Source organism: Dama dama, chromosome 19, assembly GCF_033118175.1.
Source record: "Dama dama isolate Ldn47 chromosome 19, ASM3311817v1, whole genome shotgun sequence".
Taxonomy (NCBI): domain Eukaryota; kingdom Metazoa; phylum Chordata; class Mammalia; order Artiodactyla; family Cervidae; genus Dama; species Dama dama.
In genome coordinates, this window is record NC_083699.1 from 12,553,922 (window position 1) to 12,572,450 (window position 18,529).

General features: G+C 38.2%; 2 protein-coding genes across 4 annotated transcripts in view; both read left to right on the forward strand.

Annotated features, from left to right (window-relative positions):
• Positions 1 to 6,340, forward strand: part of MLF1 (myeloid leukemia factor 1) — a 30,163-nt gene extending 23,823 nt beyond the window's left edge. For 2 of the 3 annotated variants that reach the window (XM_061168213.1, XM_061168214.1), the window contains 3 exons: positions 1,355 to 1,514; positions 3,111 to 3,249; positions 4,799 to 6,340. In XM_061168213.1, the coding sequence (XP_061024196.1) occupies positions 1,355 to 1,514; positions 3,111 to 3,249; positions 4,799 to 4,904 (405 nt within the window). In that variant the 3' untranslated portion in view covers positions 4,905 to 6,340. The remainder of the gene's footprint in view (positions 1 to 1,354; positions 1,515 to 3,110; positions 3,250 to 4,798) is intronic. The other variant, XM_061168215.1, reaches the window with a different exon arrangement.
• A 3,716-nt stretch (positions 6,341 to 10,056) lies between these two features.
• Positions 10,057 to 18,529, forward strand: part of GFM1 (G elongation factor mitochondrial 1) — a 49,953-nt gene continuing 41,480 nt past the window's right edge. Inside the window, exons 1-5 of the mRNA XM_061168216.1 lie at positions 10,057 to 10,256; positions 12,493 to 12,645; positions 14,116 to 14,248; positions 14,704 to 14,908; positions 17,058 to 17,174. Coding sequence (XP_061024199.1) covers positions 10,167 to 10,256; positions 12,493 to 12,645; positions 14,116 to 14,248; positions 14,704 to 14,908; positions 17,058 to 17,174 — 698 coding nt within the window. The 5' untranslated portion in view covers positions 10,057 to 10,166. The remainder of the gene's footprint in view (positions 10,257 to 12,492; positions 12,646 to 14,115; positions 14,249 to 14,703; positions 14,909 to 17,057; positions 17,175 to 18,529) is intronic.

An 18,529-nucleotide genomic window follows, 5' to 3' on the forward strand; every position in this document is an offset into this window, starting at 1 on the left:
TTTCTTTAATCCAGTTTAGTGAACTCATAATGCTTTTCTCTATTTAAGTTGTCTTCTGTTTTCTTTTAAGCAAAAATGCAGTTAAAATTTCCAATATGCTCCTCCCTCCTTGGTCCTTTTGCCCTTTCTCCCTCCCCAAAAAGAACCATTTTCTTATACAGGCATACCTCATTTTACTGGTCTTCGCTTTACTGCACTTCACAGATAAATTGCATTTTTTGCAAACTGAAGGTTTGTGGTAATCCTGTGCTGTCAGGTGATAATTAGCGATTTTTAGCAATAAAGTGTTTTTATATTATGGTGTATACATTGCCTTCTTAGACATAATGCCACTGCAAACTTAGTAACAACAGAATAGGATAAACATTACTTTTATATGCCCTGGAAAACCAGAAATTTGTGTGACATGTTTTATTGCACTATTTCCTTCATTGTGGAGGTCCAGAATGGATCCTGCACTATCTCTGAGGTATGCCTGTGCCTGGAACTTATCATTTTTATGCATGCTTTTATGATTTCATTACTTATGTATGCTCCATATACAATATAGTGAATCATTTTACAGGTTTCTAAACTTTGTATAAATGGTTTCCTAGCATATGTGACTTTGCTCTGCAACTAGACTTTGCTCAGTAATTGCTTCTGAGATTTGTTCAAGTTACTATGTGTAGCTCTGGTTTCTTGATTTTATCTTCTATATAATGTCCAAAATATGAATATACCACAGTTTTAAAATCTCCTTTTCTAATATTAGATACGTAGGTGTTTTTTTTTTTCCAGAAACATTTTAATAAAACGTAGGTGTTTATAATTTTTCACTTATTGATCTTCATAGCTATCTCCTTGTGCAAAAAGGGCTAGGAATACTATTATTGGATTGGAGGAGGTGTGTGTCTTCATCCTTACCTAGAAATTACCAACTTACTATCATGTAGGGATTGAAACAGTTGACTCCTACAGATTTTGGTTTGAGAGTTGCCACTTTTCCATTTATTCGTTAGTACTTATAGTAAAGAAAATTAGGGGTTGCCTGTCTAATGGATGACTTAAATGAAAACAATATTTAAGTCATTTCATGACTGTTGAATAATTAATTGCCCTTACATGTATTCTTTTTTTTTAAAATAATTATACTGGTTCTAGACATTTGTCCTAGACATTTTAATTTTAAGCAGGTCAGGAAACAGAGAATTATTACCATAATTTTACTACCAGTTGGTAGTGGAACTAAGTATCCGTCATTTTTAGAGCAGTAGATTTATGTTCTTACCTGCATAGGTAAGTAGGTTCTGAGGAGTTTATATTCTATGTTTATATAAATAAAAACTAATTTTTATTTTCTTCATTTTTACAGGTAAAGGAAACCAGGAAAGCATTAAGAGACTCTGAGAGTGGACTAGAAAAAATGGCTGTTGGTCATCACCTCCATGACCGAGCTCATGTCATTAAAAAGTCAAAGAACAACAAGACTGGAGATGAAGAGGTCAATCAAGAGTTCATCAATATGAATGAATGTAAGTTATCAGAAAAAGTGGCATTCTTCCTCTCAAAGTTAAAATAGCAGCTGTACCAGTAGGACTTGGTGAGAATTTTTTTAATAGAAACATTTTATATGATGTTCTTTCAGGCAGTTTATGAATTGTATATGTAGGCAATACATTATCAACATAGTAATAAAATTGTAGTTTCATTGTAGATCTGTTTTTTCATAGTGATTTTTTAATGTTGAGTACCATTTATTTTTTGTTTTATACTTGGAAAATGGAATCGTTTGTTTTTTAGTAAAGCTGTCATTAGTAAAAATTAGTTTTTATATATTTGTGGTTATCAAAGAAGTATATTTGAAAAGCATAAAAAAGTACAAAGAAAGAAAATAAAATCACCCATAATTCCAACCCAAAACACTAGTATTAATGTTTTAGTATATATATTCCTAATAGTTTAATGTATATGTAAACATATAAACACATACTTTTCTTTTTAAAAATTAGTAGTTTACCATCTATATAGTTTATATTGTGCTTATTTTAATTCCCAACTATAATTTTGAACAGCCACCTATGATGTTACTTTTTCAAAAACATTCTAAATGGTTACCTAAGACTTTTACCGTAAATTGGCCATGATTTACTTAAACTATTCTGTATTGTTGGGCACTCAGGCCTTTGTATAGCTAAGATTTAGATATCTGATATTGTTAGATAATATATATGGATCAAGCTCATCTTTTCCATTTCCTATCTTTTCTACTCATTCTTTAATGCATTCAATTCTTTCTAGTATCCTAACCCTTCTCATTATAATTTTTAAGTTATATTTATTTCCTGTTTTTAGAAAATATTTTGAATAAAAATGTTTTATCATAGTAAAGAGTTTTAATTATTGTTTCATTTTAGAAAAAGAAATTCTCTTAAGGTTGGAATTGGAAAAAATTATTCTTATGCAATGAGATGAAAGCCACAACGTCTTCACCTTTCTTTAATTTTAACCTTTGCAATTTGGTCATATATAAATATATACAGAATACTTCACAATAATTAACATATTGAAGAAAATTTTGGCAAAGTAACATTGTGGTACAGGCAGTCTGAAAGAACAAGTATTGTCATTTATTTACCGTTATTATAGAATTTAGATTACCTACTTCATAGCAACATAAATTGGCAGATGACTAACCTATCTTAGGAAACTGAAACAGAAACTTGTGAGGCCAGATTACCTAGTGAAATTGTGAGAGTAATAGAAAGTGCTAGCCCCAGGCGGAGTGTCCTCCAAGTACAGCGGAAAATGGGACCTCTGTGAGATGACCCAGGAAGAAAGAAAGACTGTAAGTCCGTGTCTCTGGGTCATGGGGTCCAGGGATAGAATAACGTGATATTCAGGCAGCTGTGTGAAAAAACAGCTCATCAGTAACCAAATTACCAGCAGAAATAGGAGAGGAACAAATACAAAAGGAAATTTCTCTCTTGAGTCAAAGACCTTTATATTTGAAGCAGTTTCCTATCTCTAAGGTTAGGCCATTGGAAACACCAGGGAACGTGTGAGGAGCAAAGCAGTTACTGACAGTTGATACCTTAGTACTTACCCTTTTATTTTGATATTTAACATAGGTGATGCTCATGCTTTTGATGATGAGTGGCAAAATGAGATTCTGAAGTACCAGCCACGGGGACAATGGCGCAATCTAGATAACTCTAGGATGCGAAGTGTTGGTCATGAGAATTCAGGATCCCGAGAACTTAAAAGAAGGTAAAAGTTATTTCTAATTAAATTGCGTTTTTTAAAGACAAATTAGAAGGAAAGTTGCGTAATTTTACCTCTGTTATCAGGAAGTTTTGATTGATGTCCAGGTGGTTTGTATCAATGTTTTGTGAAAGATGTAATAATTTTAAATTACATCTGAGTATTCCAACACAAATTTAAATTTGTACCTGAAACCCAATAATATTTTAGGATTGTATGACTAGTAACTCACTAGCAAATTATGCTTTAGACAGTGGGACTAAAATCCTCCTGAGGAAAAGTGATATACTATAATGCAGTTATTCTTATGCAACAGAGTCTCACCTGGAGAGAGTAGAAGCTGTACATTTTGTACTAGGTAAAGATACCGGCATTTAGGGATATGGTAAGGGGAGAGCTAAAAGGCTGAACAAAACTTCCCTAACAAGTCAAAATTGAGCGTTTAATGGCAAACATGTTGTTAGATACTTATGTATTAAATAGTATGTTACAATATCTGTATTAGATATTTTGGAAGAATTTTGCAAAAACTTTAGCCTCATTTGGAATTACCTTTTGGAATAGATGTGAAGTACAAATGTGCTAAAACCAACTTTAAAGATGAGACTTGGACACATTCAGTGTGTATTCTAGAGTTACAATTTAATTTGGTTCTCTGGGGGAAAATTGAAAACACTACCTAATTCCTGTTGACATTAGACGAGAGAGAGAGAGAGAGAGAGAGAGAGAGAGAGAGAGGCCTCACCAGGCCTCAAAACAGAAATCTGTTCTAGGCTATAAGAGTGGAGGATCGCTGCAGAAGGTGGAAGTCTGCCCAGAACCAGCGAGCAACAAGTGGGTACCGAGGAAACGGAAGCCTTGTGCAGAACGTTGTGTGCCAGCTATCTTTTATTTTAAAATACTTGTCTAGGGATTTTGAGCCCTAATGTTTTCCATAGAAAACTTGCTCCCCTATTAATTGTAAACCATAATTGTCTCACTTTGAAAAGTTCATTGATAAAAACCTAACAGTGCTATAATCAAACCTAAGTTTGACTGTGAGATTCAGCTCCCAGCTAGAGAAAAGCACGCTCCTTATAGATGGTTTATAAATCTATAACCCTGTCAGTGGCATTTTCTGTAAACCAGCACTGTCCAGCTGAACTTTCTGAAATGATTTTTTGCAGTGATGAAAATGTTCTACATCTGTACTGTCTATATGGTAACCACTATCCGCATGTGGCTGTTGAATCACACTTGAAATGTCAGTGATACAGCCAAGGAACTGAATTTTGAAATTCTGTGTTATTTTAATTGATTTAAAAGTAAATGATGTGGCTAGTGGCTACAATGTTGGATAGCATGGTTCAAAGGTAAACAGTTAAATCTGTCTCAGAGAAGCAGCTGTTGCTCTCTTAAATGTTGAGTGAAATTGTCTGCCATTATGTTTTTCAAAGCTGTTATGGAACTCTTGAGATAAAACTCACCTTAAATTACAGTGGCCTTTATCATGTTTGTGTTGATGTTTTAATGACCACTTAAAAATGATATTAATGTTCATATGTATATTTCCTAGGGAGAAACATCATCAAAGTCCAGCCATTGAACATGGAAAAAGATCAAATGTTTTTGTGGACAAACTCAACATCAAAGGATCACCTGTGAAAATCAACAAAAAATAAATAGCATTGCATTTGATTTCTTTAGTTTTGGTTGTTTTAACAGAGAAAGTAATGGTGCTGGGTGATATATGTAAGACCAATCTTTTGTTATTAAATCAGTACTGTTCTTAGCAACTTTCTTCTGAATGTTCTTGAAAGTGATCGCTTTATATTGTCCCTACTTTAGGAATAAAACTTGAATCTTCAACAGTGCAAGCTGTTAAATATTCTATAACACTCTTTAAAACATAACACGTATTGATTTTGCTTTCATAATTATTTTTATATTGGTTATGTTTTCCCCTGTATACTCAAGATTGAACGTACAACTGTTCTAGCATATAAAATTAGTAAACTGCTCAAAAATAGTCCCAGTTTTTTTAGCAACACTATAATAGAGTGATGTTAATAAAGGCTAAAATTATTTAGGTCAAATTTTATAATGTGTTTATGTAGCCAGCCAGCTTAAAGAATTTTTTAAAATAAAGCAAAAACTATACTAGTACTCCTTTATAAAAAATTAGTTATTATTTTGATAAAGGACATAAAGAATAAGCAAATATTTCATTTTTGAAGAGATTTTAAATTGCTAATATACCTGAATTTTCTCCTTATCATTTCTTTATTTTTCTTTTTTTTCCATTTATTTTTATTAGTTGGAGACTAATTACTTTACAATATTGTAGTGGTTTTTGCCATACATTGACATGAATCAGCCATGGATTTACATGTGTTCCCCAACCCGATCCCCCCTCCCGCCTCCCTCCCCATCCCATCCCTCTGGGGCTTCCCAGTGCACCAGCCCTGAGCACTTGTCTCATGCTTATCATTTCTTTATACAGTGTATTATTTTTTGTTCTGTATTACATTTTTAACACTCATCAGACTTTCCATTGACCTTTCTCTTTACATCTTAAGGTAGCATATTTCTGTTCTCCTTTCTCACAGACAACTTAATTTATCTCCATAGTTAAGATTCTAAAGTTGGATTGTCCTTGGAGAAACTCTGCTCAGCCTCTTTGTGACATTTAGAAAAATGCATTTGGTATTCTGCAAACCTTAATGATTGATTGTCTCAAAATTTCTTAGACAGGTGATGTGTGTGTTTGAGCAAGGTACTTAATAATTCAACTGTTCCCTTTTTAATTATACTATTTAAAAATTCAGCTCTTTAATTTTTTGTTCTAGAATTAGAGCATTGATCTGTTTATATAAATTTAAGCATAAAGCTTATGAGAATATAAAATCTTAACTTTTTAAGTTTTTGTTGTTTCAAAGGGAGAAAAAAGAACAAAGTCAACTAACTCTATAATCCTAATATCTTCCTTTTTAAACTTTGGAATTAGAATTGTGTAATTGGGCTTATAATCCTAATTTTCTATATCATATCCTGTTAATATTGCTAGTTGTGTTTCATGCCTTTAGTCACTAAAATAAAATGCATATGTGTCATCTCATTTTTAGAATGGAAAGTAATTGAGCACGTATCAGTTAAAGATGTTAAAATTTTCCTCTTATGAATAATGAGTATACTAATAACATACTATTACACATTGGGACCTTATCATAAAGCATAGGTTTTAAATAATATGTTTGTGTAAATTCACTGGATAAACCAAAATCCAGTAGACACTGTAGTTATTCTTCTAAATTATTACACTGATTGCTAACTCAAATCATTGTATTCAAATATGAAACACACTTGAATAAATATTGTACTTACAAGAGTATAACTTCCATGCATCATATAACAGAATTCATAGATGCTTTTTTCACCCCAATTTGTTCACTGTGGCAATCATGTTAAAATTGAATTAAATATGTATTTCCTCTTCTGCTACAGTGCTTCCTAGGGGGCTATTTATAAAATATGTGACATCCAGAGATTAGATGTCAATTCTTTACATTCACACACTACTGAAATTGACTTTTTCTGGAATTTATTTTTATCCTAATTCTGAAGTCAGTGAAAATCACTCAGTCGTGTCCAACTCTTTGCAACACCATGGACTATACAGTCCATGGAATTCTCCAGGCCAGTGGGTAGCCTTTCCCTTCTCCAGGGGATCTTCCCAACCCAGGGACTGAGCCCAGGTCTCCCGCATTGCAGGCGGATTCTTTACCAGTTGAACCGTAAGGTAAGCCCATTCTGAAGTCAACTAGTATAAAAAAGAAGGCTCGCCATAAATTGTAGTTCACATATTATTTTTTTTTATGGACAACCACTGATCTTCCTGGAAGTCTGTGTCTTTGGGGAATATAAGGATATTAACTATTTGGTGAATGTGGCCTTGACAGTAAGGCCAAGTTGAGTAGTTAGGTTCCTTGCTACTTTAGCGATTTTCCTGGTAACTCAGTCCCAGGGATAGGTTTCCTTACTTACCTTTATGACTTCATTATCTATTACTGTCACAGGGCAGAGGCAGAAGCACATTGGTATCAAATGGTGACTTGCTCATGGCCACGTGATGGTATTTGGATGTGGGCCCTCTGTAAGGTTATGAGGGTGGAGCCCTCAAGAACACAATTAAAGCCTTTGTAAAAGAGGCCGACTCAGTGGGCTTGAATTTGATCAAACTCTGGGAGATAGTGGAGGACCGACTGGCATGCTGTAGCCCATGGGATCGCAAAGAGTGGGACACAACTTAGCAACTGAACAACAACAAAAAAGAGACCCTGGGTCTCCCTGGTGGTTTGGCAGTGAAGAATCTGCCTACCAACGCATGAGATACGGGTTTGATCCTTGGGTTGGGAAGATCCCCTGGAGGAGGAAATGTATTTTCCTGGAGTATTTCCCACTCCTGTATTCTTACTTGGGAAAATCCAGTGGACAGAGGAGCCTGGTGGGCTACAGTCCATGGGGTTGCGAAGGGTCAGACACGACGGAGCAACTAAACAACAAAAGAGGCCCTAGATGGCTCGCCTGATCTTCCTACCTCGTGTGCACACAGTGAGGAGTTGGCTGCCTATGAACCAGGACGTCCCACACACTGCCACTGAATCTCCCGGAGCCTCAATCTCAGGCTGCCCACCCTGCAGAACTGTGTGAAATAAATTTCAGTTGTTTACAAGTCACCCAGTCTAGTGCTTTTGTTATAGCAGACTAAAATGGACTAAGACTGTGGTATTCGGCCAGTCAGGCTAGGATATTTTGGAGATTCTACTGAGGTTTGACTAGACCTTCCCTTCACTGCAGTGAATCAGGACCTTCATTGAATTTATCTTTATTCTTATATATTATAAAATGACTATGAATTAGCAGAATGTGCAACTACTTTAAATAATGTATATTTTGCCATTTTAAAACTTAACAGGAATAATTTATAAAGTGTACTCAGAAACCTAGTTAGACGGTTTTTGGTTTTTTGTCTTCCACTTCTTTCTGTGGAGCAAACAAGTTTATTACTTTGGTTAAAAGTGGCGATTAACAAAAAAAAATTAAGAACATACTTGGTGTAATAATTACAGAAAAATATGAATATAAATATACACAGGAAGAGTATGAATTTTTACTCTAGGAAATTTAGTTTGTTAAAATGGTAATTTCAAAAAGCAATTTCAAAAGTAACACACTTTTTTACTTAAATTCTATCTTAAAATTAAAACCTTAATTTTATTACCATTTACATAACTATTATTTAATTTGTATGTTTTAAACAAATACAAAGGTTTATGAAGACTCAATTTTTGAAAGCCTACAAATAAAGTTTGCTTAAAAGTATATTCAACATTAATGGATTTATTCATCAAAGTCAGTCCTTGACTACAAATTAACACATGGTTGATATATAAAAAATAAGTCCAAAACTCATCATCGAATCTGTGGTTTTTCTTGCCTCTTGTAATTTACTCTGATTTCTATTTATTTGCTCTTACTCATTTAACAAGTATTTATTGAGCACAGCAGGGAGTACAGCAATTAACAAAACCAAATCACTGTCCTTTTGGAGCAGTTCTCATTGGGAGAGTCAGACAATAGACTGTCTAAGGTGTGTCTGGATGTATCTAAGAAGAGCTCTGAAGGAAAACGAAGCAGTGCCCAAACGTAGGGAAGAGCTTGCTGTTTTAGAAGAGCTGGTCAGGGAACACCTGATTGAGAGAGGATATGTGAACAGAGGAGAAAGGGGAAGAGCTATCCCTGTATCAGGAGCAGGGCACCGGCTCTGGTTATGTGAGGGTCAGCCCGGAGGCGGAGAGGAAAAAGAGCAAGTGAAGCAGGGCTACGCTGGCCTGGCTGCTCAGGCAAGGCTTTGGAGGTGCTTATTCTGAACGTTAATTTTTTAAAATTTTAGTTATTTAAATTTTTAAGGTAATGAAAAGCTTTCAGATTAAAATTTTAGTTATAAAAAATTTCAAGCCGTCGCTAAAGTAGAGATGACAGTAACAGTGCTCACTGGCTGGGTGTTTGCAGCAGAAAAGGAGACCCTCGGGCTTTTAGGATCCCTTTTAGTGGCTGTGAAGGGGCTAGGCCGAGCAGCTGCAGGGCAGAAGCTGTAAGGTCAGATGGGCTGACAGCAATTCCGTTCAGACAGCGGTGCTTTGAGAGGTGGGGAGAAGGTGCAGATTCCGAATCCATTTTTTAACGCATGGCCCATAGCACATGCCGACTGACTAGAGCAAGAAAGTCAAAGAGGGGTTCAAAGTCACATTTTTGGTCCCGGCAACTCGAGGAAAGGAGTTTCCGTTGAGACGAAGACTGCAGAAGAAGGTTTTGAGGGGAAGATCATTAGCTCCGATGCCTCCAAGAAATCGAAGTGGAATCTTAAGGATGCTATCTTCTATATAGACTAGACATATCATGTTTAACATCGAACAACGATAGAACGTCTTGAAACGAGGAAAACCACTTGTAGATATTTTTTTTTCCCAAGTTTTTTACAGATCATATCCTGTAGATTATTTTTTCATATTTTTTAGTAGCATTAATAACGATTTTACATTTTTAAGTTAAATATACACATTTCTCCACTTTGCTGTACAGGCAAAGCAAATAAAGGCTGCATCTTTCTGGCAGCGTGCATTAAAAACCTGATTAGCTACGCAAAGCGACTGCACTTTCTCTTCCCAGTCGGTAGAGGGCAGCCGGGCAGCGGAGGACGCCGCTCTGCCCTGAGATCCGGAAGCTTCTCCCTCTCTCTTTTTTTCTCTCCTCCCTCGTACCCTTCGCCCCGGAAGTGCTCTTCGGCGCTGATTGCCGGCGTGACTTTGACTGTTTCCAATAGTAGTGTTGGTTGCTGGACAGGGCCGGAGTCGCCGGACCTTCTCGCTTGTGCCGCGTTCGCCATGAGGTTGCTGGGAGCTGCCGCCGCCGCGGCTGTGGGCCGCGGACCGCTCCCGCGGGTCCCCGCAGCCCTGGGCTGGCAGGGGAAGCAGGTAGTGGAGTCCGGCGGGGCGAGACCGCACCACGGTCTGTCCCCGGGACCTTGCGGTGCGTCCGGGGCGAGGGGGGAAGCGACACCTCTCCCTCCCTGGCATCTCCTTACTGACGACTCCGAATGGACCTCAGTGTGAAAAGCCCCCCGGGTGTCTGCACAGCTGCTGGTTATTCATGAGCAGCGTCTCGGTGCCCTGGGAGGTTGGGCGGCCTCCGGTTAAGCCTCGTATTTTTAGTATGCCTTAAAGAGAAGAGGTAACTGGAGTGAAGATCAAGACAACTGAAAAATTAGTGTGTTCAGGGCTCGAACCCAGGGTTTCTGGCACATTATCCAGTGCTCTTTTCAGTACAGAGTGTCGTTGGGCTGAGTGCTATCTCTTTTAGCTGACCCGTGTTATTTGATTTGTAGCCTGACCTTCCCAGTACCTTTTTTTGGTTCTTTCTGCCTTTTGCGGGATGCGGGAGAGGTCGCAGAGCATTCAGTTCAGTTCAGTCGCTAAGTCGTGTCCGACTCTTTGCGACTCCATGGACTGCAGCACGCCAGGCTTCCTTGTCCATCACCAACTCCCGGAGCCTACTCAAACTCATGTCCATTGAGTCGGTGATGCCATCCAACCATCTCATCCTCTGTCATCCCCTTCTCCTCCTGCCCTCAATCTCTCCCAGCATCAGAGTCTTTTCAAATGAGTCAGCTCTTCGCATCAGGTGGCTTAAGTATTGGAGTTTCAGCTTCAACATCAGTCCTTCCAATGAACACCCAGGACTGATCTCCTTTAGGATGGACTGGTTGGATCTCCTTGCAGTCCAAGGGACTCTCAGGGTCTTTCTCCAACACCACAGTTCAAAAGCATCAATTCTTCAGGGCTCAGCTTTCTTCACAGTCCAACTCTCACCTCCATACATGACTACTGGAAAAACCATAGCCTTGACTAGATGGACATTTTTTAGGAAAGTAATGTCTCTGCTTTTTAATAGGCTGTCTAGGTTGGTCATAACTTTCCTTCCAAGGAGTAAGTGTCTTTTAATTTCATGGCTGCAATCACCATCTGCAGTGATTTTGGAGCCCCCAAAAATAAAGTCAGTCACTGTTTCAACTGTTTCCCCATCTATTTCCCATGAAGTGATGGGACCAGATGCCATGATCTTAGTTTTCTGAATATTGAGCTTTAAGCCAACTTTTCCACTTTATTCTTTCACTTTCATCAAGAGGCTCTTTAGTTCTTCTGCATAAGGGTGGTGTCATCTGCATATCTGAGGTTATTGATATTTCTCCCGGCAATCTTGATTCCAGCTTGTGCTTCTTCCAGCCTTTCTCATGATGTACTCTGCATATAAGTTAAATAAGCAGGGTGACAATATACAGCCTTGACGTACTCCTTTTCCTATTTGGAACTAGTCTGTTGTTCCATGTCCAGTTCTAACTGTTGCTTCCTCACCCACGATAGGTAGGAGTTGATCCTTTCCTGTCATGCAGACCTTTGCTCTGCTTGCTGATATCCCTGGATTTTAATCAACTAAGTGCTGATCACCCAGATTCCGTTTTACATCTTCTACTTCCCCTTATCTAGAAGTGGCTGCAGTGCATTTTGGATGTGCAGTCCTATAGGGAGAGATTTATATTGTGTCTTGATTGCATAAAATGAAGAATTCCCTATCACCACTGGAGTAAAATAAAGTTGGAGTAAAATAAAGTTGTTGTTGTTGTTTAAAAGTTATTGTTTTTGGGTAGAAGGAATTGGCAACCTTTTGTACACTACCTTGAACATATTGGCACCTCTGCATACAGCTTAAAAATCCTCAAAAATCCTTGGTAGCTGTGAATCTACAGTAAGAAGGAACAGCAGAAAATCAAAGTAAAATTTAGAGTGAAAACTATTTCCTATTAAAGCAGCTGTTGGGAACTTGTCTTTCTGATTTTATCAGCCCAAGTGTATGTTTTCAAACCTGTACCATTTAGTAAAAATATCTGTCCATTTATATTTATTTAAGTAATTTGAGTGTATTTTTTCTGTTTTTTTTTTAAGAGTATGCCTTTCTTGTTCTCCCTTGCAGTCTCTTCTTTGGTTACAGGAGTTGATGGTTGAGACACTCACTGTTTTGCCTTTTCAGGCTATCTCCTATGCCGTTTTGTGTTCATTGAGATTTCTTAGAGGAGAGATGTCCACTCAGCTCTTCCTAATTGTCCACTGTTATTTCATAAAAAGTGCCCTGAATTGAGCTCTCTTATTTTTTCAGACTAATTGGAAGATCTGCCGATGGTGTTCCTCAGGGATGATTCCTAATGAAAAGATACGAAATATCGGGATCTCAGCTCACATTGATTCTGGGAAAACTACATTAACAGAACGAGTGCTTTACTACACTGGCAGAATCGCAAAAATGCATGAGGTATGGGGTTCATGGTTGACTTCAGATTAGTTTGACCTTGCTTTTGATGGTTTTGTAAGGATTTAATAAACTTCACAATCCTGAAAGATTAGAAGGATGGTAACCCTGGAAATTTAATCAGAGTCACAAAGTGGGTAGCTCAGGTTGGCTTGAAATGTTGCTCTGAGGAGTTTCTCTAGAAATCATCACTGTGGGTATCCTGGGCAGACTGTTTTTTTAAGAATGTTAAGTCAGTCCGAGAAAACCATAATTGAAAAAGACACATGTACCCTAGAGTTCATCACAGCGCTATTTACAACAGCTAGGACTTGGAAGCAGCCTTGATGTCCATCAACAGGTGAGTAGAGAGAGAGACACACATATATGAATATTACTCAGGCATAAAAAAGGATGTTTTAGTGAGATGGAGTCTGTTATATACAGTGAAGTAAGTCAGAAAGAGAAAAGCAAATATTGTATATTAACGTATATATGTGGAATCTAGAAAAATGGTTTTGGCGAACCTATTTGCAGGGAAGGAATGGAAACGCAGACGTAGAGAAGGGATTTGTGGACACAGTGGGGGAGAAGAGAATGGGGTGAACGGAGAAAGTAGCGCAGACGTATATGCTCTGCCGTGTGCAAAATACACAGCTGGTGAGAAGTAGCTGTGTCACACACGGATCCCAGCCTGGTGATCTGTGACCTAAAGGGGTGTGATGAGAAAGTGGAGGGAGGCTTAAGAGGGAGTGGGTATATGTACAATTATGACTGAGTGATGTTGATCTATGACAAACCAATGCAACATTGTAGCGCAGTTTTCCTCCAATTAAAAAAACAAGAATGTTAAGTCAATATGATACACCCCTAAGCAGCCATTAAAATACTGTTTGCATACTTTGAAATGTTTTGGAGAGATGTTTATAATGTTAAGTGGGGAAAGGGTTTAAAATGATGATGTGTAGTATCAGCCTACTAGTTAAAAATTACAGTTATCATGAAAAAATTATTTTAGAAAATCTTGGAACTCTCCTGAAGGCATTACATATCCACTAACTCAACTTTCCACTTAAAAGTGTTACTTTGGATGAAGACCATCTTGTTAAATCACAGACTTTAGAAGCCGAATCCTTCCCACCCAGCCCTCAAGGTCCACGAGTAGCAGGGAAGGGAAATACCTGCTCCCTGCACGCCTGCTCCCAGCCTGACCCAGGGCGGGTAGGAAGAATCACAGCAGAGGGAGCAAGGATGGCTTTTAAGACCAGGTAGCGCTCAGTGGCAGCAGCTGCTGACAACAGCAGTGAAAAAAGGGTTGCTGTTCATAGAGGTCAAATACTGTAATCAGTTTTCAATTGATATTCCCTGAGATGTGGCTTGAGAATTAGGTTTCTCTAAAATTAGGTTTCTCTGTGTTCTGGTTCCTTCTGTAAAGGTGTCGTCCTTCTTGGAATGCAGGGACAGAGAAATCTGAATTGCTATGCTTGTGTTTAGGTGAAAGGTAAAGATGGAGTTGGTGCTGTCATGGATTCCATGGAACTAGAGAGACAAAGAGGAATCACTATTCAGTCAGCGGCCACCTACACCATGTGGAAAGATGTCAATATCAACATCATAGATACTCCTGGTGAGTTGAGTTCTTGGTTTTATTGCAGCCTTTTGGGCAGCAACACACTTACTTCTTTCCTCTCCTGTGACCTAGCTCATTTTTGAGTATCAAATAAAACTCCAAAAGTGTGACTGTGAATTCCCTATTAGAGAAATCTGAATGGGACCTAGAAGACTTAATCCTTAAGTGGTTTCTTTGAAAAAGAGAGCAAATAAATAGTGACTAGGAAGATTCTTGCCTTTTACATGTTGCTGCTAATTCCAGAGGTGCCCATGTCCTAGTATCTTTTTGAAGTTTGGTTTTGTTGGGCCCCTGGACCTTATGGTTGGTGAATGATATTGGTGGTTTAAAAAATCCACATTCTACCTAGAAGACTGCCATGATGACCAGAGATAGAAAGCCTTTTACTTGTGCGTGTTGTAAAGATTCAGACTGCTTTTTAAGATGCTGACACCTTCCTCTGTCTCGTGCAGGGCACGTGGACTTCACAATAGAAGTTGAGAGAGCCCTGAGAGTGCTGGACGGCGCGGTCCTGGTTCTCTGTGCGGTCGGAGGGGTGCAGTGCCAGACCATGACCGTAAACCGGCAGATGAAGCGCTACAGTGTCCCCTTTCTAACTTTCATTAACAAGCTCGACCGGATGGGCTCCAACCCAGCCAGGGCCCTGCAGCAAATGAGGTACTGCACCTTAGAACAGTTACGATCTCGCTAACAGACCTTACATCTAGCTGCTGCTGCTGCGACCCCATAGACGGCAGCCCACCAGGCTCCGCCGTCCCTGGGATTGTCCAGGCAAGCGCACTGGAGTGGGTTGCCATTTCCTTCTCCAATGCATGAAAGTGAAAAGTGAAAGTGAAGTCACTCAGTCGTGTCTGACTCTTTGCGACCCCGTGGGCTGTAGCCTACTAGGCTCCTCGGTCCATGGGATTTTCCAGGCAAGAGTACTGGAGTGGGGTGCCATTGCCTTCTCCACCTTACATCTAGAAACACAGTTAATTCAGTGTCGTTAAGCTTTATCCTTAATTTTTTTTTCCTTTTTAAAATTCACATATGTGAATTACTTATTTTAGTAAATGGAACCCTGATGTCCATAGTTTAGTTTGTGATATGATTTTATCAAGTACTTTCTCTGTATAATCAGAGAAATATGACTTAAATTTTTAGATAAGTTGAAGGTGAATTCAGAACTCATCTGGTAATTTGTAGTGTTATAATTAGAGAAGTTATAATCTAGGATAGATTCTAAAAGTACTTCATGTTTATTTAGACAAGTGTAAAGGATTGTCTTCCGTTTTAACCTTTATTTGAGAAATTTCAATGTAATGCCTTAAATTGTCAATAGTATGCTATATTCTTGTTTTCATCAGTTAATGTATTTGTTGGGAAAGCAGCAGTCCTTCCTTTCTAGACATAACCCAGTGGTCTTCACATGATTTTACATTTTTCACAGTATGATGTATTTCACACAGCCTTTGAGAAGAGTCGATTGCACTCTTTACCTTTTGTAGATCTGTAGACAGAGCCAGAGTTCCTACCCAAGCCTCCTGTGACAGAGCTCTTGGATGTAGGCAGTAAAGTCTGGCAGTGGAGAGACTAATGTGTCTCCTGACAAGAGATGCAGCGTCAGGGAACTTTAAGTGAAGGCATTGCTGTGTGCTCTGATGGAGGTGACATGTGTGAGAATATGCGCGTGAAACCTTTCTTTATTGGGTATTTGTAACACTTTCTTGGTAAAATGAAATGTTTTCACTTTTTGTTTTAATTATATTTTACTTGTGGTTGGCAATAGATGGGCTCTTTCCACCAAGTCTTTTTCTGAATTCCAGGCAGATTCTCTTTCAGCATTTATTTGACTATTTTGGTAGTCAGATACTACTTTGCTCCACTCCCCTTTATCTGTTACCTCATCCTATAATTCCCATTAAATAGATTTTGAAACTTCTCAATCTGACCTCTCTGTCTTACTTTTTCTACCATACTTTCTCATATTTTCTGTTTCCTTCTGATTTTTCACTGGGTTATGAGAAAATTTTTGAGGTTAGTCTTCCAACTCACTTCTTTGGTATTCATCTGCTTCCCTTCTGTTATTTAGCCTGGTTTTTGTTCTTTTTAATCCCAGCAATTATGTAGTTCAGTTTCATATTAATAGAGGTAATTACTTCTTAGATCTTTACATTTTGTTTTCTCTGGTAACTCTTTCCTTGGAAGTTGGTACTGTTTCTTCAGCTCCCATCTCTTTCAAGCTGTTCGTTTCCTTGTGAAATATTTGGTAGTTCTTAGTTATCTGGTCAAAGTTACAGACTAAACAGTGGTGGCTAGAGCATATTTCTACTTGAATGTGAATTCCTGCCAATGAGTACAATTTCCGTTCTGTGGTTGTGCCTGATTGGGTGTACAGGCTGACGATGAGTGTCTAATAACCACCGTGTGGATTTTCCCTGTAAGGAACTTCCTTTTCAGATAGCTGTACTTGGCTTCACTTGTATTAGCTGAGCCAAGGAGACGTGGGCACAATTATCCCACCATCCTTTAATTTCCTGGCCAACCTCCCAGTGAGCTGTCTTCTTCCTTCTGTGTCTGATTCAGGGTATTCTGGGGAGCTAATGGAAAGAACACTTATCGTATAGTTATTTTTGTTGCCTAAATGGGGTTGTGCTTCCTGAGCACAATGAATTTGTCCATCTGTTCCCAGCTGCTTTGTTCCTTTGGCTCTGACCTGCTAATCAGTTCCAAAGATCTGCCATTGATTTCTTTTTTTATTTACTTTGTCAGTTCAAAGAAATTTGGTGAAGAGAAAAAGGGGTAAACATGTGTTTTTATTTTTCAGGTCTAAACTAAGTCATAATGCAGCGTTTGTGCAATTGCCCATTGGTTTAGAGAGTGATTTTAAAGGTATTATAGACCTTATTGAGGAACGAGCCATCTATTTTGATGGAGACTTTGGGTAAGTGTTAAAAATATACTATTCAAATCTTACATTTTAAAAAAGTATCAAAGAGAAGGAAATGGATGAGTGCTTTAAAATAAACTTTTTTGAAATGAGACTGAAAAAATGTTATCTAAGATGATTTTCTTTTAATGCATTTAATTCTAGTTATGATATATGTATATCATATATACATATGGATGATATATACATATATACATTTGGATGATATATACATATATACATTTGGATGATATATGTATATCACATTATGATATATGTGGTATGGTGAAGGGAGGCCTTCAGCTGAAACTAATGATGTAATATCTCTTTTTCTGCTTTTATTCATTGATCTGTTCATTTGTTCTGTAGATTTTGTTGGAACAACTACTGTGTCATGAGTATTGTTATAAAAGCTGGGAAGAAAGAGGGGATTATAAATACTTCCTCTACTTACTTCATAGGATTACAGAGATAAACAGATTAATGTGTAAAAGAAGTTACATATTCTTTTATGTAAGTAAAAGAATGTAGTTTGGGCAATACAAAAAGCAAATTGGTAACTTTTGACATGCTATTTGGTCCATCAACCAACTTTTGAGAGACCTTTGCATACAGAGCCCAGTGGTTATCAAACTGTGGCATTCAGAAAAATCACCTGGCAAAATGCACATATCTGGATCCACTTGCAGGGATTCTAATGCAGTCGCTACAGAGTGGGGCCTGGTTGCATTTCTGGAATGCTCCCAAGTGGCGCTGATGTTTCAGGTCTGAATGCCACAGTTTGAGTGGCACTAATCTAGACAGTGCCGGAATTGTAAGTGATCCTATGTTCTGAAGAGTCACTCTGAAGCCTGGCAGTTTCTCCAAAGGTCGTTTTTAACGGGGTCCCTTCCTCTGTTTTGGAACTGAGATTACTAGTATGTCAGGTGGATGAAGGCCTTTGTGATCAGATAACTACAGAGTATCTTTATTGACCATCTTTTACGTAAGGAGAAGATCAAGCCCATTCAGTGGACAAGGCGCTTCTCTCACTTTTTGTTCCACAACTAAGTAATGACAACCAAGCTTACCTCTCCTTAGAATGTAAGGGACAAGAATTTTTATCAGGTTTATCCGCTACTATGTCCCCAGCCTTAGAACTGTCTGGTACAAAATAGGGACTCAAAAAATATTTTTAAGTAAATGATTATATCGCTTGCCCAGAATTACCAGTGCACACATTTCTGTCTTCTAAAGTAGAGGTTTTTAAACTTTGTTGTGCATCAGAACCACAGGTGGAACTTCTTAATAGACCTGTGCCTTTTCCCAGCCCTAGACCACTGGGTATGTATATTTTCAAAGGAAGTTTCCAAAATGAAAGACTTAAGCAG